General features: G+C 38.9%; 1 protein-coding gene across 1 annotated transcript in view; it reads left to right on the top strand.

The window, feature by feature from the left end:
* The window catches only part of Cap2 (cyclase associated actin cytoskeleton regulatory protein 2), a 172,348-nt gene that overhangs the window by 19,889 nt on the left and 131,062 nt on the right, over positions 1–21,397 (top strand). Inside the window, exon 2 of the mRNA XM_004847637.4 lies at positions 19,766–19,887. Within this exon, the coding sequence (XP_004847694.2) occupies positions 19,767–19,887 (121 nt within the window). The 5' untranslated portion in view covers position 19,766. The remainder of the gene's footprint in view (positions 1–19,765; positions 19,888–21,397) is intronic.

The raw sequence follows: 21,397 nt of genomic DNA on the forward strand, positions 1-21,397 counted from the left end.
GTGACAGCAGAGCCCGGGTGACAGACGTGCTACAGCCTATGGAGCAAGCCTGCAGACTGCAGTAAGTCTCCAGAAGAGAGAAATCTGAAAAGCTAAGCTCATGGAATCCACATGTGTTTAGCTCTATTGTAGAGATACACACGCACAACTGGAGGAAGAATTCGGAGATGAGTAATTTCTAAGTACATAGAAAACCAAAAAGTTGAAAATAATAGCTTTAGGAAAACTGTTTATGTGCAAAAAAATAGAAAATAATCTTAATATACCTCATGACTCAGATGTGAATAATCATCATTGTCTAATGCTGAATATTGATCACATAAAAATCGTGATAGAACACTAATTGGAGGGTGGGACAAATGGAGACGGGCATTTATGTGATGGTGAGAATTGGAAGAAAAGAAGGAAACTGTCATGTTTCTGGTGGGAGCGCCACAGAAAATGCTTAACACTGAAGAAAAACAAGAAACCAGAGACAAAAGCATGCTGTTTAGAGATAAGGAAGTAATTACCCAAATAAGTAGCTAAAATAATTGAAAATTGTTGATTCTTGAAACAAAAAATGAAAAAGGGTAACAAGACTGTTGTGGTTTTATATATCACACATATCTGCACATCACAAAAAGCTGGAAGAAAGCAGATTTGGTGTTTTCACCATGAAGAACGATAAATGTTTGAGGGTAGTTTATTCCTGTTTAAGTATTAGACAATATATCTGTATACCTAAATATCACATGGTACTGCATTAATATATACAATTTTTGTGTTTTTATGTATTTTTTTGCTTAAATTCTTTTATTGGTACATTTTAGATATACAGTACATTTACATTTATCATTTGGTGCTTGTACCTGTACATGATGTATCTTGGTTCTTATTTTTTTCTCCATTACCTGTGTGCCCTTCACCCCCTCCACCCTTCCCTATTTACATAGATTTCGTTTCCATTTGTTTTCTTTTCCCATAATTTTTTCTTTTCCTTCTTTCCTTTCCCCTCCCCCTCCCACCACCCCTACACCTTTGGGCCTTTTCCTGTTTCAAAGTATCAGTTATTCATTTTAATCATTTTAATCCTTATTTATACTTTCAGTTTCTCACACTAGAGAAACTATTCAGTATTTACACACGCGTGTCCTATTTATTTCACTGAAGAGTATGGTCTCAATATGCATCCATTTAGCTATAAATGTCTCTAGTTTTTCATTCTTTATAGCTAAGTAATACCCCATTTTATAAAAAAACGCATCTTCTTTATCTGGTTTCCAGTTGATGGGCAATTGGGCTGCTTCCAAGCCTTAGCTATTACAAACTGTGCTGCTATAAACATGGGTGCACATATATTGCTGTGGTATGATTCTTTTAATTCTTTTGAGAAGGTACCCAGCAGGGGAATACCTGGGTCAAATGGGACCTCTACTTCTAGTTTGCTGAGGTACCTCCATACTGATTTCCACAGTAGTTGCACCAGTCTACACTCCCACCAACAATGGAGAAGGGTTCCTTTCTCCCCACACCCCTGCCAGCATTTGTTATTGGTTGATTTCTTGATAGCAGCCATTCTTTCTGGGGTGAGGTGGAATCTCAATGTTGTTTTCATTTTCATCTCTCAAATGACCAGTGATGTTGAACATTTTTTCATATATTTATTGGCTGCTTTTACTTCTTTGAGAAATGTCTGTTCATTTCAGATGCCCATTTTTGAATTGGGTCTTTAAATTTGGGGGGTCTAATTTTTTTGAGTTCTTTATATATTCTAGATAGTAATCCTTTGTCTGAGGTAGAGTTGCTAAAAAATTTTTCCCACATTGTAGGTTGTCTCTTAGCTCTGTTGGTGGTTTCTCTTGCAGTGCAAAAGCTTTTTAATAAAATGAGATCCCAGTTGTTGATTCTTTGAGCTAGTTCCATGCTACTGAAGTTTTGTTCATAAAGTCTTTTCCTATGCCAGTGTCTTCAAGAGTTCTACCTAACTTATCTTCCAGCAAGTTTAGTGTTTCTCTTTTAATATTTAGATCTTTAATCCACTTCGATCTTAGTTTAGTGCATGGTGATAGATATGGGTCTAGTTTTAACCTTTGGCAGGTTGAAATCCAATTTTTCCACCACCATTTATTAAATAGGCTATCTTTCTTCAAATGAGGGTGGTTGGCTCCTTTGTCAAAGATGAGGTGGCTGAGTATGTCTGGACTTGTTTCTGCATCTTCTAATCTATTCCTCTGATCCTTGGGTCTGTTTCTTTGCCAGTACCATGCTGTTTTTGTCACAGTAGCTTTGTAGTATAGTTTCACATTGGGGATTGTGATACTCCCTGTCATGTCTCTGCTGCATAGAATTGCTTTTGCTATTCTAGGTCTCTTCTGGTTTCAAATGAATTTTTGCATTGTTTTCTCTAGTTCTGTGAAGTATATTGTTGGAATTTCAATCGGCATTGCATTAAATCTATATAGTAGTTTTGGAAGTGTGGCCATTTTCACTATATTGGCTCTTCCTACCCAGGAGCAAGGGATGTCTTTCCATTTTCTTGTATCCTCTTCGATCTCTTTTTTTTCAGAGTGCTGTAGTTTTCAGTGTAGAGGTCTTTTGCTTCCTTTCTTAGGTTGATTCCTAGATATTTAGGTTGGAAGGTATTTTCTTTTAGGGCTTGAAATACTTCACTCCAGGCTCTCTTTGATTTGAGGGTTTGTGTTGAGAAATCTGCGTGATTATGATGGGCTTTCCTTTATAGGTGATTTGTTTCTTTTCTCTAACTGCCTGTAGGATTTTGTTCTTCTGTTGGGTTTCTGGGATCTTGACTGTTGTATGTCTAGGTGTAGATTTTGTATGTCATGGCTAGTTGGATTTCTATCTGCCTCACTTATCTGTATGTCCAGTTCTCTATCTCTGGGAGTTTTCAACTATTACTTCTGTGAACAATTTTTTTTATGTCAATTGTACTTTCTCCTGTTTGTTTTGTGGACTTCTGTCAGTCTTATGTTATTCCTCTTTACATCATCTAGCAGCTGCTGGATTGATTTCTCAAAGTCCCTTACTATTTTTAAGAAATCTCTGTTTTCATGGTCCTTAACCACAATCCTGTCTTCTATATCTGATATTCTATCTTCACATTCCCTTAATCTGCTGTGCATACTTTCAATGGAGTTTTTAATCTCCTGGATATCTGTTTGAATCTGTTTCATGGACTCCATTTCTTTCTTATGCTGAGTGATCATGGTTTCCATTTCTTTCTTATGCTGGGCATTCATGGCTTCCATCATGTTTCTGAGCTCATCTATTTTTTTATCTGTTTCTGTTCTGGAGCCTTTAATCATGTCTTTCACTCTGCTCACCATCTCTGTAGTTATCTGGGAGATTATTTCTGCTTTGAGTTTTTCTAGAGCCTCATTCATCTGTTTTGTTACTTCCTGTGCTATCAGTTCAGGGTGTCCAGGTGGTTGATTATCAGACTTTTCCACCTTGTTTCCCCCAGAATTTGCCTTTTGCGGGGTGGAAGTCTGAGTTTGTGCCTTGCTTAAATGTCTTCTCATTTTTTTTGTTTTTGGTACTGTCCTTGGTTTAATTCCTGGGTTGATACTTTGAAGTTGCTTATTGTAAATATCTTTGTTGCTTGTATTTAGAACCCTTATGGAATGATTGCTTCTCAGAGGTGTCTTCCAGATATAGCTGGTCTTTAGGTTTTGAGCCTCAAATGGCTCTGAGGCTATCTCATTTTCATTATACCAGGAAGGTCAACTGATTAGATCAGTCACAACACCTTAGCCCAAGTGATACAGTCAGCAACACCATAGCATCAAGTACATCTTAGAAAATGACAATTTGTGGTAATTATTAATCTATCAGCTTTAACTGTGTGAATTAAATCAAAATCAAGGACCAACCCAACATATGTTTATAGTGAATAAACTCTTCAATATAGCAACTTTACCCTTCGGGATAGGGAGTTAGAAGGAGTTGGGAAGGGAGGGATAGATAAGTAGAAGGATAGGGGAAGGTTTGCAGTGAGCCCAGAGGACACAGGCGAGAGAAGGAAAAAGAGAAGAAAAGAAAAATAAAGAAGAAATACAAATTAGGGCCAGAACAGGAACACAAAGGGAGATGAAGAACAATTTGGGACAGCAAGGGAGCAAGTGAGAGAGAGAGAGCGAAAGAAAAGAGAAAAGAAAGAAAAAAGAGAACAACATTTTAAAAGAGTAGAAAAAGAAAGAAAAAAAATAAAAATAAGAGCAAAAATATATTGGTAATTTTGAAAATAACAAATAAAAGACAAAAATGAAGGGCCTTCTTCAGGGTATGTCTCTGCTGTCACAATAGACAACGTGGGTAGCAGTGTGCTGATATAAGTCGATGAGTGTCAGCAAGCCAGTCACAGACCCATGAAATTCAGGCAGATTTCTGGCTGCAAGTCCCAAGTTGAGCTCCCTGTCCTCCTGCAGGGTTGAACTCTGCAAGGCTGTACTGCAGGTTCCAGCTGCCCTTTCCCTAAAGATAGTCCAGGTTCCGATGGGAGGTGATGATCCCTCCAACTTACCAAGTACGGTAGTCCCATGTGCCTTTATTGCAGAGATTCTCTTCACTTTCCCAGTGGGCTTCAGTTATCATCAAGGAGCCTGAGAGAGGCCCTCTATCTGTTGTTCACTTCTGGAGCTCAGGACAATGGTCTTTATGTCCCCCTGTGCCTCTGTAGTGTGGAACCAGGTAGCAGCACAGCCAGGAGGCCAGAGGCGGGGGCGGAGTGGGGGGGAGTTTGCAGGTGCCCGTGCTGTTATGCTGGTGGCTGGTGGGCATGGTGAGGGGTCCTTACTTTCTCACTGGTCACAGGTGGGTGTGGCGAGCCAGACAGAGCCAGGCTCCAGGTGGCCAGGCACCTCTCAGCCTGCACTGCTACACTGGTGGCTGGTGGGCATGTTAAGGGGTCCTCACCGTCTCCTACGTAACATTTTTAAACAGGAAGAAGCCATGTAGAAGCTGAGCCATGTATTGACTCTGCTCTGTGCATGTCACTTTTTATTTTTTTGGTTCCGGGGATTGAACTCTGGACCTTGTACGTGCAAGGCAGGTGCCCGAACCAGTGATCTAAATGCATGTCACTTTGATAAGAATAAAAATTGAACTTTAAAAAAGGAAATGTGAAACAAGATGTGAAATCAACAAAGTATCTATCAAGAGGTGAATAGATTTTTTAAATGTGGTACATTTATAGAATGGAGTATTATTCAGCCATAAAAGGAATGAAAGCCTGTCATTAGTATCGGTATGGATGAGTGTGAAGGTTATTATTGTCAGTGAAATAAGCCAGGCAGAAAAACACAAATCCACATGATCTCACTCATATGTGGAAGCTGAATAAGTTGGTCTCATATAAGCAGAGAGTAAAATGGTGATGACCCAACCAGAGACCGGGAAGGGTAGGGGGAGAGGGTCATAGGAAGAGGTTGGTTAACAAGTTCAATCTTTAATTAGTAAGAATATGTTCTAGTGTTCTCTTGTGCTGTAGGGTGACTATCGTTAACAAAAATTAGTTGTGTATTTCTAAAGAGCTAAAAAGAGGACTTTGTTCTCACTACAGAGAAATGATACATGTTTGAGGTTATGGGTATGCTAAGTACCCTGGTTTCCTCATAGTACATTATATGTATGTATGGAAACATCACACTCTACCCCATAAATATGTATAATTATTATGTATTAATTAAAAATAAAATGAAGAATTAAAAAGTGAAGGAAAGAGGCTAAAAAGGAGAGTGAGCAGGTAATGACACAATAGAAGGATGGCCAGGGAGATCTTTGAGGATAAAAGCAGCAGCTCAATAAGGATTCAAATGAGTAGTTGATAATTTGAAATAGGAAGAAAACTTCCAAAGGAGTAGGGGAAGGGGAAGGGGAAAGGAAAGAAGGGAAAGGAAAAATTATGAGAAAAGAAAAAAATGGAAACAAAGTCTTTGTAAATAGGGAAGGGTGGAGGGGGTGAAGGGCGCACAGGTAATGGGGAAAAAATAAGAACCAAGATACATCATGGACAGGTACAAGCACCCAATGATAAATGTAAACGTATTGTATACCTAAAATGTACCAATCAAAGAATTTAAGCAAAAAAAAAAAAAAAAAAAGGTAAAAAAAGAAGCAGCTCATAAGCTGCCTTGATTAGCTACTTTGTCACCCCTGGGCCACAACATCTGACACCCACAACTCTAAGGAGGAAAGTTTTATTACAGCTCATAGTTCGCAGAGGTTTCAGTCCATAGTGGGCTGGCTCCAAGGGAGGGCGTCATGGTAGATGGGCTCTGCAAATTAGACTTGCTTATGACCTGGGAGACAGGAAGCAGAGAGAGAGAGATCCAAGGAGGGGAGAGGAGGTAGACTCAGGCCACGCTGCCAGTGACCGGATCCCGCCTCCTAACAGCAGGGCAGCTCCAAGCCCCCATGATCCAGTCACCTTCCAAATGCCCCGCCTGTGAGCACACGAGGCTTTAGGGGACGTTTGTGATATAAACCACAGCATGCGTGAAGCTGGAAAAGCTCAGGAATGGATTCTCTCTTGTAATCTTGATTTTATCCCCTGTAAGAATCCAGCTGTAGGATAATAAATTTGTGCTGTGTTAAGGTATCAAGTAGGATGGATAGATAGATCGAGGATAGATAGATAGATAGGTAAATAGATAGATAGATGACAGATAACAAGTGTTGATAAAGATATGGAGACTAAGCAGCCAACATGTACTGTTGGTATGACTTTTTATCAAAAAGAAAAGAAAATTTCATAATAAGGAGATTAACAATAGTCAATCCACTGTGCATCATTATCTTCAAAGGACTTACTCGGAGACAAAAAAGATTCTGTCTTACAAAGAAGGAACAGATCATAGCACAAAACTTTCTTTTCAAAGGGCTAAGAGAAACTAGTAGTATAAATGAGATGAATTAGCATACATATTAAATTACTTTTGAAACAGTGGAGTAGATAATTTAGGGAATTATTTGAACTTATCCCTACTTCCTATTTTTCTATCTTCTATTTTGCTCTTTATTTGTATATATACATTTTGAGTTTTTCATATAAGTGAAACCATGTGGTATTTAAGCTTGTGTTGATGGCACTTTTGAAAACAATATGAGGGATTCTCAACAGGTTAAACACAGAGTATCTGCATAACCCAGCAGCACTACTTCAAGGTCTCCACTTAAAAGAACTGAAAAAAAGCCCACACAAAAAGCTGTACATGTTTACTTGGCTATTATGCATACAACAACTGAAGTGTCATCCGGTTGATTAATGGATAAATGAATATGTACATATCCATACAATGAAGTACTATTTAGCATTAAAAAGAAATGAATCACTAACACATGTTACCACATATATGAATCTCAAAAATTATGTTGGGAAAAGAAACCAGACACAAAAGAGCACCTTTTGTATGAATCCACTTATGTGAAATATCCAGAATTGTCACATCTACAGAGACAGGAAGTAGATTAGTGGTTGCTAGGGGCAGAGGGAGGAAGTGTGGGCTGAGAAATAAAGAATAACTGATCCCGGGCACAGGGTTGCTTTATGGGGTGACGGAAAGATTGTAAAATTAGATTGTAGTGACAGCTGAATGACTCTGCACATACGCTAAAGACCACTGAATGGTACACTTAAATCAGATAAATTTCATGTTTGTCAGTCATACATCTATCAAGCTATTTTTAAAAAGAAAGTAAGGGATCACACGAGAGATTTCTGAGGTGCTGCTACCTAATTAAGGCAATGTTACAGTTTCGACCTGGGTTAAACTGGTGTTTGCTGTCTAAGTATTCTTCATTTGTGGTTTTAGAACTGTTGTCTGTGTGTGTTGGATTATACAAGAAAAGTAGACAGTAAATTAGAATTTTATTTGTCTGGGTGGGAGTGAGACGGGGTCTGGCTGTGTAGTTCAGGCTAGCCTTGAACACACTATGTAACACAGGCTGGTCTCAAACTCACAGCAATCCTCCAGCCTCAGCCTCTTGAGTGCTGAGATTATAGGTTTGTACCACAATACCTGGCTAACTTGGTATTTTAAATATGCCTTTTCAAAGTATGTGCTCCTTGCTTATTCTGATGTGTAACTGTGAGTAAGGCTTGATTTCTCAGGATGGAGTAGTCCACATCTGTGACCAGCTATAGTCAACAAAGAAGGTCTCACTGCAAGCAAGTGTGCTTTATAAGTCAGCCAAACTGCCTCGGGAGAGTGTCTTCCAGAGAAAAGTTCTGGTTCCGAGTTCGACTCTAGTAAAAGAAGTACTTGGCATACACCATCTGGAGTGACGATGGTAGTGACTCTGCTGCACCTAAAGGACAAATGACTAAAGAAAAGACACTTCTCCAGGACATCTTTTTTATTGTAAATTTCATATCCCTCTTTCTCCTTCTCATTGGCTTCTAAAAGCATTGCATATGGAAATAGTCATAAAATAGTCAAAAAAAAAAGTTCTGTCTATCCTTCAACTAGTTTCCCCTAATAGTGATGTCTTAGATAAATGTGTTACTGTATAGCAAAACCAGGAAATTGACGTTAGTGCAGTACTATTTGACTGAATGACAGCTTTATTCTGATGTCATTGGTTTGCATATGCATCCATCTGTGCTCATGTACTGGTCTGTGGAACTCCATTACATGCTTTGATTTGTGTAGCCACCACTGCGATCAAGATACACAAGTCAGACCACTACCAAAGGAGGTCCGTGCTGGAATTCCCAAGCACCATTCTTCATAGGCACAGACCTACTGTTCCTATCCTTTGGCAACCACCGTCCTTCTAATATTGTCATTTCATGGATAGCATACAAGTGGACTCCCACAGCATTACACTGACTTTTACATTCTACAGGTCTCTCTTATTTAGGAAAAGATAATCACACCTCAGCCCTGTATACTCCCAGCAATTTCTCTTTCTTCTCTCCTTTACAGCCAGGCAGAGTGTTTGTGGTTGTCAGTTTTGCACACCTAACAACTTACTGGTTCTCCTTCTACGTTTCTGATCATTCTTTGTAGACACGTTCTTCCTCTGCCTGCTCATCAAGCCTGTAGTTCCTCCAAGGCCCAGTCCTACTCCCTCTTCATTTGACATTTCCTCTCGAAGGGATCTTAGCCGTACACCTGGCATGAAGCAGAAAATGTCTCTCAAACACATATGTGAGCAGATCCTATGCCGAAAAATGATCTTTGCATAGCCAACTGCCTTATGTACACATCTCTCTGGATTACTTAAAGATAACTGACACTTAGCATGTCCAAAATTCAACTCAGCACATCTCGCCAACCTTCAAATGTCCATCATCACACCCTGTTATCTTCGACATCATCCTTTCTCTCCCCACCCCATGTTCAAGACAAACCCATTAATTGTACCTCCTGAGTTTATCTCACCATCAGCCTCCTCTGCTGATCTAAACTAAACTACCCTGTTGCCTTCTGGACCACTAGAACCCCCTAACTGGTCACTCAGCATTTACTCTTTCTATAGTCTTTTATTTCCACTATAATTTCCCCCATGTCAACCTCTCTAACATCTTGAAGAAATGCATCAATAACCTCTCATTGTTTCCAGAAGAGCAAATCCCTAACGAGGTCCTAGAAGATGGCATATGCATAATGAGCCCTACATTGAAAACACAAACTCAGACTCAGTTTCTCCTACTGTCCACTCATGGCACAGATCACTTCTGACACCAGCTGAGGTCCGCTGATTCAGTTCAGTTCTGACACTGTCCACTTGGAGCTTCTGTCAGATCCCAGAGGATGAGGACTCAGTCCCCAAGGCGGCCCCCTCCTTCAAATGCCAGTTGCAATCCCAGCTTGTTTTACATGTGCTTCTGGCCAACCAGTTATACATGGTATGATAGAAAATATGATGGATGTTTAAATTATTTTTTAAAATTATTACTATAAAAAACACATTGCCACTGACCCCGCCTTACATTACTCCCTCTGCTTCAAACACACTTATCCCATTATGCTGCCACTTTCTGAAGCAGTTCTGGGTGTCCTCTTATGTGAGGGTCTTCAGTTGCACTATCATGGCTGCCTGGATGTCCTGAATCCATTCAAAACGTTTACCTTTCATGGTCATTTTGACTTTGAGGAAGAGCCAGAAGTCACAAGGTAGTAGATCCAGTGAATAAGGTGAATGAGGACACGCTATGATGTCTTTATTTGACAGAAATAATTATAAATGTTTTGAATTAACTCAGAACATCAAGGCAATCAAGACAGTGCAACTAAAGACCCTCACGAAAGAGGACTTCCCAGACTGCTTCAGAAAGTGGCAAGAACAATGGGATAAGCATATCTGAACCAAGGGGGGAAATATTTTGAAAGGGATTCATGGTAGTGTGTCCTTTACTGTAACACATTTTTTAGTTTAAACATTCATCATAATTTTGGATCACACCTGGTAAATTGAAGTTCCCACAATCCCTCCTTCGAGGTCAGTTAATTTTCTGGAGCAGCTCACAGGACTCACAGAAACACTGATGTTTACTGTAAAGGATATTACCATAGATACAGATGAAGAGATGCTAAAAACATTGATCGCAAAGAAGAGAGTAGAACAGTGAGTATTACAGTGTAGGAATGGTGGAGGAAGAGGAGAGAGAGGGATGCTGGATTACAGATACCAAAATATAGTCGGATAGAAGGGATAAGTCCTAGTCCTAGTGTCCTGCAGCGCAGTAGGGTAACTGTAGCCTCCAACCATCTAGTCTATATTTTATGGAGAACTAGAAGACATGATCTCAGAGCTTCCAAATATAAAGAAATGACGAATGTAAAAGGAGAATGAAATGCTAATTACTCAGATTTGATCATTAAATACTGTACACATGTATTGAATTGTGTGCTGGATACTTACAATTACTATGCATCCAAACAATAAAATAAAAGAGGAAAAGTGAGGGGGAAAATTCAAATAAAAAATGACAAGAATGAGTGGGTATACTTCTCATTATAATGAAACTCAAAAGAAAATGCTGAAAAAATTAATACAAAGCTAAGAATTAAGATTCACCTCAGCATGGTTTCTTAAAATGGATTACTAAAAGGATAAAGTCACAAATGCTAGGTTCTTTCTTGTTTTTTCTCCCATAACCCTCACATTCTGCTCTAGTGTTTGTGTCCTCTGTAAGCTGTCGGTGTAGGGGACCTCACCTTGGCTTGGCTCCTACTTGAATAAGACAACTAGAAACTGGACAGCCATGTTTGAGCTGCGTTATCAGACCCAGCCCCTTGATTCTCCAACTGTGAACCTGGCTTCCGGTTCCTCCCTTGATTCTTGGACTGTCTCATGTCCCGCCATCTTGCCATATCCCCCTGCTTCCTTGACCTCTTGACCCAAACTCCTGCCTGTCCACCCAGCTGTGACTCTCCTGACCCTGCCCTTGGTGTCTGTATTTGCTGAGACTCTCTATGCATTTCCACAACCTAGTTCTTAAAATTCCCGACTCCTGGCAAAAGTTGGCTAAATCCTTTCAAAAGGGAAGAAGTATGGGAATACCAGGGAAGAACATGAAGAATCTGCAGCTCTGTTCTTTCCTCGTTCTCAATGGCAGCATAGCATCAGAGGGCATATATGGAGACAAAGAGAAAGAGAGTTTTGGAAGAGCGGCATGGCCATCGTAGACCAAGCCCTCAGTCTCCCAGGGAATGCTAATATGTATCCTGGTGTATTCTTTCTTTTCGTTATTCGTTGTTTTCACTTAGAACCTTCTGTTCTGAAATTTTTAATGGAAAGGATCTTTCCAGCTTCTTTGTGTGACCTATATTTTGATTCCTTTAGAGGCTGTGGCAAGACTTCAGTCTTGCTCGTGGTGATTTGACATGATGTGACATCCACGTCCCCTTCAGACTGCATTCCATAGCAATCTGCCCGGCCCTGCAGTTTATGGGCTAACTCCTAGTGTCTTTCAACAGATGGAGCACTATCAGATAGTATGAGTTGGGATCTTGTCGGGAGTTTGATTAAGCCACAGTCAGAGATGGCAGTCCTAAGTGTGAAATGTAACAGGCCTTCCTGAAGCAGCTTGGTCTGGGAGCTGCTGGAGGTAGCTGGTGCTTTTCTGTTCAGGGGTAGGGAGCTTGCTAACAAAGCAAACACATTTTTTTCCTGTTACAGACTAGGTCCATGGTGGTAACATTTGGCAAGTTGAGTAACAGGGAACAGAGATAACTGAGCAGATGGGCAACTATTAAAAGATTGGAAGGGTTTTCATCATTTCTCAAATGGCCTTCACCCACCTACAAGACACCCAATTCCCTTGCAAGATTATGTAAAGGATTCAATTAAATTTCTTCTTCCTTTTTTTTTCTTCCTTCTATCACGATGGAGTCAAATGCTCTGACGTGAAGAGGAAAAGAATAGATGAGAAACTTCTAATTTTGAATCCCCTTGGGATTAGATGCTGATTTCAGCTGTGCAGAGAACACTGTTCCATATTTTGAAAGAGTCGCTGCTGGCAGTTTCAGGAGCAATGACTTTCCAAAATAGACAGTGAACCCTGCCTCCGTATCTGGTGACTGACATTGGATGCAGAATTACAGCGGTGTACATTTATTTTGATAACTATTACCTTGCATGTGAAAAATGCGACAGCATGTCATCATTGTATTTTAAACCAAAACACACAGATAGAAAATATAAAAGACCGGATTCCCAGGAGAAATACATAATATGGGCACAACTCAGAGCAATGAAACTTACCCATGCTCAGGGGCAGCAGTGCCTGTGATTCAGAAGCAAGCTGCCACTCTTTTCCTAAGAAAAATGCTTGGAAAGTTCTTAAAAGTGAGAAGATTCACAGGCACTGATAGAGATGAGGTATATTTGATTGTAGCAATCTGATTTTACCAAAGGCAGTCAAAGTAGATATGATCAGGGTTGTGGTGCCTGTGAACTGGACCTCATGAACTTGGACAAAAGTTAGACTGAGTTCTATTCTAAAGAGGAATGTAAATGTCAGTTCTATAATCAGTAACTTTAAAGTACAGCAATACTTCAGTTCACAACGCTTCTGTTCATGAACAGTTCAGTTTGTGAACAGAAGTGTTTGGCAAAATCTTGCTTCCTTTAGCAAACTCTGCATTGGGTAATGAACATGACTGCTGCCATCTTCCCTGCATGAACACAAACACGGGCTTCTTCCCCAGAATTGTGGAAAGAATCAAGTTCATGAACCTAGGTACCACTCTACTTATCCTACATACACTCATTTAGATATTGGAAGCAAGAAAGATTATCCAATCCAACTTTTATCCCCAGTCCCTTAGTCCACTTCAATCCTTATTTTTTTTATTTTAATTTTTATCACTACACGCTTGCAGAATGCAATGATTACATTTATTGTAGGAGTCGGTACACACGTAACATATGTCCCATTTCCATCCCTGTCCTTCCTTCCCTGCCTGCTCCTTCAATCTCTTAACCCCCTTCCCATTTGCAAAATCTCTATTTCTATTTTTTTCTCCCAATTTTTTTCTTTATTGTTTTCCACCTTCTTTCTCAGTGAGTTCATTATTAATGTAAAGGAATACTATTGATTTTTGTATGTTGATTTATTTCCTGCTGTATTGCTGGATTTTGCTATTAATTCTAGTAGTCTTTTCATGGGATTTTTTGGGTCTCCTAGTTCAAGGATCATGTCATCAGCAAATAATGGTTATTTGACTTCTTCCTTTCCTATACATATCTGGTTTTTTCCCTTCCCTTGCCTGATTCCTCTGGCTAATGTTTTGAGGACTGTATTGAAGAGGAGTGGTGATAATGGACACTCTTGTCTTGTTCCTGTTTTTAGAAGCGTTCAATTTTTCTGCATTTAATATGATGTTGGCAGTAAGTTTATAAATGGCTTTTATGAGATTGAGATAAAGTCCTTTATACCTATTTTCTTCAGGGTTTTTATCATGAATGGCTGTTGGGTTTTGTCAAAGGCTTTCTCTGCATCTATTGAGATGAACACGTGACTTTTGTCCTTGCTTCTGTTTATGTAATGTAACACATCTATTGATTCATGTATGTTGGACCATCCTTGGATTTCTGGGATGAAGCTTACTTGATCATGATATATGATATTTTTAATAATTTCTTGCATTGTTTGCTAGTATCTTGTTGAAGATTTTTCCATCAGTGTTCATTAAAGGGATTGGTCTGTAGTTTTCTTTTTTGGTTGGATCCTTGTCTGGGTTTAGAATCAGGGTAATGCTAGCTTACAGGAATGACTTTGGGAGTGCTCATTCCTTTTCAATTTCATTAAAGAGTTTGAGGACTATAGATGTTACATTTTTCCCTAAAGTTCTTGTGGAATTAAGCTGTGAATCCATCAGGACCTGGGTCTTTTTAGTTGGTGAATTTTTTTATTGCCTCTTTAATCTCATTGCCTATTACTGGATTATTCAGGGTTTTTAAATCTTCACAGTTCAATTTTGGTAATTCATATATATCTGGAATTTCTGCATTTCTCCTTGGGTCTCCAGTTTATTGGTAAACAGTTTTGTGAGGCAGTTCCTAATGATCTTCAGGATTTGGGTGGTGTCTGTTTTGATTTTACTTTCTCATTTCTAATTCCACTGATTTGCATCATTTCTTTCCTTTTTGTGGTAAAATTGGCTAAGGATTCATGCGTTTTGTTTATTCTTTCAAAGATCCAATTTTTTTGATTTACTGATTTTTTTATATTGTCTTTTTAGTCTCCATTTCACTGAGTTCTACACTTACCTTTATTATCTTCCTTCTCTGTACTAGCTTTGGATTTGGATTGTTCTTGCATTATTGGGTCATTTATTTGGGCCTGCTCTGTTTTTGTGATCTGAGTATTCACAGCTATAAACTTTACTCTTAGGACTGTTTTCATTGCATTCCATAAGTTCTAGTATGTTTTACTGGCATTATTCTTTAGTTCTAGAAACTGTCTTATTTCTTCTTTGATTTCCCCTGTGACCTAGAATGTATTGTTTAATTTCCATGTGTTTGTGTATTTTTGTGATGTATTGTGCAGGTGAGTTCTAGTTGCCTTGCACTATGATCTGATAATATGCATGGTGTAATTTCATTTTTTGCATTTACTTAAGGATGCTCTACTGGATATATGTGGCCTATTTTAGAGAAAGTTCATTGTGCTACTGAGAAGGATGTGTATTCCGTTGTTGAGTAGAGCACTCTGTAGATATCTATTAAGTCCATTTGTTTGAAGGTTTAGTTCAACTCTGATGTTTCTTTTTTTGATTTCTTTTCTAGTGGATCTGTTTGTGATAGTGTGGTATTGATGTCCCCCACTATAATTGTAATGATGTTATCTGTTGTTTTATATCTAGTAACGCTTATTTTTATAAAGTTGGGCATGCTATTGTGGTACATATATATTTGTAACTGTTACTTCTTCTGTTAAACTTTTTCCTTAACTAGTATGTAGTGATATTCTTTTCCTCTTCTGATTAATTTTGGTTTAAAGTCCACATTGTTTGAAACTAGGATAGTTAATCCTGCTTCTTTTCAGGTTCCTGTTGCATAGAATATTATTTTCCATTCTTTGATTTTTAGTCTATGAATTTCTTTTTGAGTTTAATGTATTTCTTGTATACAGCATGCCATTGGATTTTGCATCTAGATCTATTCTGCCAGCCTGTGTCTTTTGACTGGGGAATTGATACCATTCCCATTGAGAGTTATTATTGATATTGACTTGTTCCTGTTGCTGCATTATTTTACTGTTGCTGATTTTCTTTCTTTCCCTTCTACTTAATTGCTCATCCTATCTCATGCATTCATTCTATTTGACCTTTTTGCATTGTTAGTTTCATTGTCTCTTTCTAGAATATCCTTGAGAATTTTTTGTAGTGCTGGTTTGGTGGTCATGCATTTCTTCAAGTTTTCTTTATCATGGAGCTATCTTATTTCCTCATCCATTTTGAAAGATAGTTTTGCAAGATACGTCAGTCTGAGTTGGAAGTTGTTTTGTTTTAGGGCTTGAAAGACTTCACTGCAAGCTCTCCTGGCCTCTGAGGTTTGTGTGAAAAATTCTAATGGACTTTCCTTTGTAAGTGATTCAGATTCTGTTCTTGTGTTGGACTTCTGGGATTTTTACTATGATGTGTCTTAGAATGGTTCTTTTCTGATTGTGACTCCTTAAAGTTCCATATGCTTCACATATCTGTATATTGAGTTCTTTTCCCATCTTTGGAATTTCTGCTATTACTTCTGTAAACAGGTTTTTTATGTCATTTGTGCTGTTTTGTGATTCTTCACTAATTCTATTTAATCTTAGATTGGTCTTCTTTGTGTCATCTTGCAGCTATTGGATCCATTTTTCACCTTCTCTTGTTGTTTTTAAGGTATTTCTCAATAATCAATCACTGACTACAGCCCTGGCTTCTAGTTCTGACACTCTGTCCTCATTTTGGTGGTTCTGCTGCCCATACTTTCAATAGAATTTTTAATCTGACTTTCTCTTTGGTACCTTTTTGTGGATTCTAATTCTTTTTTATGCTGGACATTCATGTTTTGCATTTCTTTGTTTGCTCAACTAGCTTTTTATTGCTGTCTTCTGTAGATTCACTGATCATTTTATTAGGATCATTATCTGTTTAGTTATATCTTCTTTGAATTCACCAAACACCGTATTAATCTGTTTTGTTATCTCCTCTATTATCTTTTCAAATAATTCAGTTGTGTGAGTTTTGATTTTCTCCCCTTCAATGTTCCCTTCATTAGTTTGGGGGAAGTTTGGAGCTTGGCGGGGAGGGCATTTTGTTGCTTTGTCTTCTCATGTTGCTCTTTTTTTTTTTTTTTCTGTTTGTTCCCTGTGGTAAGGCTTGCAGATTGATTATAATTAAAGACTTTGTATGGAGATCTCTTTAGTTAGTTCTGTTTTCAGTGACACACTCTGGGCATCATTAACTATAGGCCTTTGCCTCTGTCCCAAGATTTCCCCACCTCTATTTATTTGGGAGAAGAGGTTGCAGTGTACTTTGGCTCAGTACCCAGCTGTCCAGAAATGGGCCACAATTGTTTCTCAGCCTTTTGGCTAAGATCAAGTGCAGAAATTGGCGACAGTATTGTTAATGTCATGAAGGCAATCCAGGTATTGGCATGCAGAAAAGATCAATTGATAGCGACAACTGTGACACCCTTGCCATGGTATTAAGATCAACAACAATAATATAATCAAAAACAAACTTGATATTGACATACTGTAATAACTAATAATGTACCATCCTTAATTATAAAAAAATCTATGATTATGTATATATAATAAGATAGACCAAATATTGACATACAGCAAATCATGTACTAAATGGAACAACTTTACTTGCACTAACAATAGAACAATATTCAACAGTAATAGCATATAGTTAACTATAGATTCATAAGGTTTAATGGTTTTATTAGTAAGAATAGAAGGTGTGGGGAATGGAAGCACAAGAAAAGTAAAATTTGAAAAATTAAGCAATGGAAAAATGAGAAGATGATAGAATATGAAGTAAAGGATCCTATTAAGGAAATTGATAGTATTGGGTAAAAGTAAAAGAACAGAAAAGAAAAAGGAGAAAAAGATAAAAGCAGAAAGAAAATTGAAGAAAAAAAGGCAAAATAATCAAGGGAAAAATTAAATGAGGGAGGAAAAAAAAGACCAAAACGAAAAAGAAAATAGGATAAAAAACCTCCAAACGGCCTGGGGATTTAGCTCAGTGGCACTGCACCTGTCTCATAAGTGCAAGGTCCTGAGTTCAATCCCTGCTACTGAAAAAACAAACAAACAAAAACCCCTCCAAATGCTACCTTAATTAATTAAAAGAGAAAACTGGGTCAAAAAGTTTTTCCTCTGTATTTCCAAATGAGTGGTTCCCTTCTAGGACCTTCAGCCTTGGAATTCAGCAAGTCATTGTCCTATCTGCCCAGCTTTATAATCTGTGAATTTGTAAGGTGACCCCATTCTCTAGAAGCCCCTCCATCTGTAAACCCTGCACCATGGCAACTTTACAAGCCAAGGCATAACAGTGCTCATGTTGGTAAACAAGGATGTAATCAGACCAACAGTCTGCTGGATGTAGGCAGAAGGGCAGGGACTCTAGCAGACTGTTGGACTCAGTGTCATCCCTTCAGGACTGGCCACATCTGATAGCCACACCTGCCAGGCCAAGCCTTCCACCACAGAGTGAAGGGCCCCATGTCCTTATGAGCCTAACCTTGCATGTCTCAGGAGATCTATGTCTATTCTTCACCCTCCCCATGTCTGTCTCCCTTGGTTGTCTCTCACACAGGCACTGTGTTAGGGTAACACTGAAAGTCCTGGAGTAAAGCTGTAGTGAAGTTGTTCTGTAGCTCAGTCCCACACAATCCACCCCTTCCCAAAATGGCGTCCAATGAAACTCTCTCACAATATGGTGGGCTCTGCACTGGATTTCTTCTCCAACTTAGCCCTCTGTGAAGAATTCACTTAGGGTAAAATGCCACACTGTTTTTGTAGTTTACAACAGCCGTGGCCTTTCCTTGGGGCTTATCGCTGCTGAGCCACCCATTATTTCTCCCTGAAGCTGCCTACTCTTCGGGGCTTATCTTCTCTCCTGGGGCATTGACCTCATCCACAATCAGGTCAGTTGGTTGGTCCCCACCTCTGTGGTCCTGTGCTGAGGAGAACCAAAGTGCAGTGCTGGCTAGGAGTTGGCAGTTTGACACAGCCAGGGTGCAGGGTTGGCTGGAGCAGCTGCAGTGCTCCTCCTGTTGTGCTGCCATGGACCTCATTCCTTATTTGTCCCAGCAAGAATCTTGGGTAACAAACAATCCTGTATCTAATAACCACATCTAACACTAAATTTTACCTAAAAATAATCAGCAAGGTTACAAAAGGAAAATAACCATTTTTCATATTTTAAAATTCTACCATCCAAGAATAATTTTAATTTAAAATAATTGAGCAAGCGGGTTTGTTGGAACACACCTGTAATCCCATCACTTAGGGATGCTGAGGCAGGGATACCAAAAATTCAAGCCTAGCCTGGGCAACTCAGTGACTTAGTGAGACCTTTTCTCAAAATAAAAAAAATTTAAATGCTCTGGGAATATAGTTCAGTGTGAAGACTCTGAGTTCAATACCCAGTACGGGTAAATAAATAAATAAGAAAGAGTGACAGAAACATTAAAACAAATTCATAATAACAACTAGCACTTGGAGGCAGTGGCCTCTCTTTGCCTGCTAAATAATGCAGAGTTTCATAAACGCACAGTACTCTTGCTCTGGGCTATTTGGTTTCACACAATTAAGTAAATAAGGATTATTAGTGGGTTTAGAGTCCCCTGGGGGATGATATTTTAACAGGAAGAATTACTGGAAATAATTAAAATATGCTCACACTACTTAGCAGAGTAAGAGTTGGCAATATTAACATAGAGGTGTATGTGTGCAAGCTCATAAATAAGAGCTGTGTATAAATTGTATTGGGTAACAAGGTAGCATCCCAGCAGGCACTGGAGAGTGATGTAAAGGCAGTGAATATTTGTGTCATACATATTCATTTTTACATTTCTGTAAAAATTATTGAATCCTGTAGAAAATAAGCTCAACATCATTTGCTTTCTTTGGTTCCAAGTGTTGTGTTCTGAATTTCACGTATTTTCCTGATGGGTAGAAATAGTTTTCACTAGGTAACTGAAGGCATTTAGGTGGTCTTTCTTTTCCTGCTTGCTGCTCAGTGGAGTGGGGCCAGTTTGCTAACCCTCTCTGGTGCTCATGTGGGCTCTCTTTGTGCCTTTGTCCTTGTAGAATGGCGGACCTGCAGGGGCTGGTGGAGAGACTGGAGCGCGCTGTCAGCCGGCTGGAGCAGCTGTCCGCAGAGTCGCACAGGCCTCCTGGGGGCTGTGGGGAAGTTAACGGTGTCAACGGAGGTAGGACCACCCAGCTGTCATCACTCTGTCTGTGAGGGTGCATGTTGCATGGCTCTCTGGAACCTGACCACCTCCTTCCAGCTTCCCTTCTCCTTCCTTTATTTGTGACCAGAACATTAATCAGAGGCGAGTGGTTTCTCAAAAAGACAAAGAAAAAATTAGCTTTCTTCCCTTGGAAATATGTACACATTTTATGCACCAATTAAAAAAGTAAAGGTTTTATAAAGTTTCACCCACACTCACAAAAATCACCAACACCTGTGCCCCTTAAGAGCATAATCTAGCTGCCCGATGTCATTATTCTTTCATTTTGGTATTTAGACTGCTGTTGCAACACTCAAAGGCTAAATATATTATCTAAGTAATTATCAAAAAAGAGAAACAAATGCTTTCAATTAGAATGTAAATTAAAAGGGATTATCATTCTGTAGATTTTAATTTTCAGAACAAGCCATTACATTTAGGCTTTGAAGGAACCTATGATGGATGTGAAGCAGGCTCTGATGGAAGGCTCAGGGCCACACATACTGTTTTACCTTTGCCTTCTCCCATCCAGATACACTCTTAACACCACAGCCTTAATTCTCACCTTAAATTTTTTAAAATTATAGGATCAAAAATAAGGAGTACTTTCTTTAAGAGGGTACCTTTTATGGCAGACTGTCCAAGTTATCTACAATAACTTTTCCAATTCCTTCTTGCCTAAGGTTGCAGTTTAACAAATAAAAATACAGGACAACGGTTACATTGGAATTTCAGATAAAGAACAATTAGGAGTTTGGGTTTTTTTTTTTAATGTGTCCCAAATATTGCATAGGCTTGATTGCATGATACACTTACACTAAAAATTGATTCGTTGCTTATCCGAAATTTTAATTCAACTGGGCAATCTGTATTGAATATGGTGATTTTATTTTTGTCCCACATTGGTCTCCTCCTTATCTAACCTATTTTGAATTGTGTTAGGTTTCTTGCGGGGGGCCACTGAGAAAGCCTGGGGGAAAAGGAAACTCAAAATCCTTCTACCCAGGAAAGACTTACATTGATGCCTCCTGGGTGCATTTGGAGCTGTGCCTTCGACTGCACGCCATGGGACAGGAATTACTGTGTGAACACAAATGTGCTGGCTGTGTCTGTTCCCCCCTGAACATAATGACAATTAAAATGCTTTGACTGAATTGAAAGGCAGTGTTGTTTAAAGGAACGCTGCCAGGCCCCTGTAAGTTTTTTTCGCAGTGACTGAGACACAGCTATGATTTCATTTTAAGCTTCTTTTCATTAACTGTACAGCTGGTATATGAGGCTCATAAACCTTATTTGTAAGAAAATATTTTCATACTCTTCTCAGTAACTTTGTTTCATTAGGTTGCAGGCATCGAATGATTACAGACATTTCTGAAAGATTGCTGACCAAAAATATAAAGCCTGTCAATACGCACCAAAAAAGTTAAATCCACCTGCCAAGAGAATTATATCACATTGTTGAGTAAATAAACATCATGAATATAAG

Source organism: Heterocephalus glaber, unplaced genomic scaffold (assembly GCF_053883595.1).
Source record: "Heterocephalus glaber isolate CG9 unplaced genomic scaffold, H.glaber_assembly_v1.0 deba00001472, whole genome shotgun sequence".
NCBI lineage: Eukaryota > Metazoa > Chordata > Mammalia > Rodentia > Bathyergidae > Heterocephalus > Heterocephalus glaber.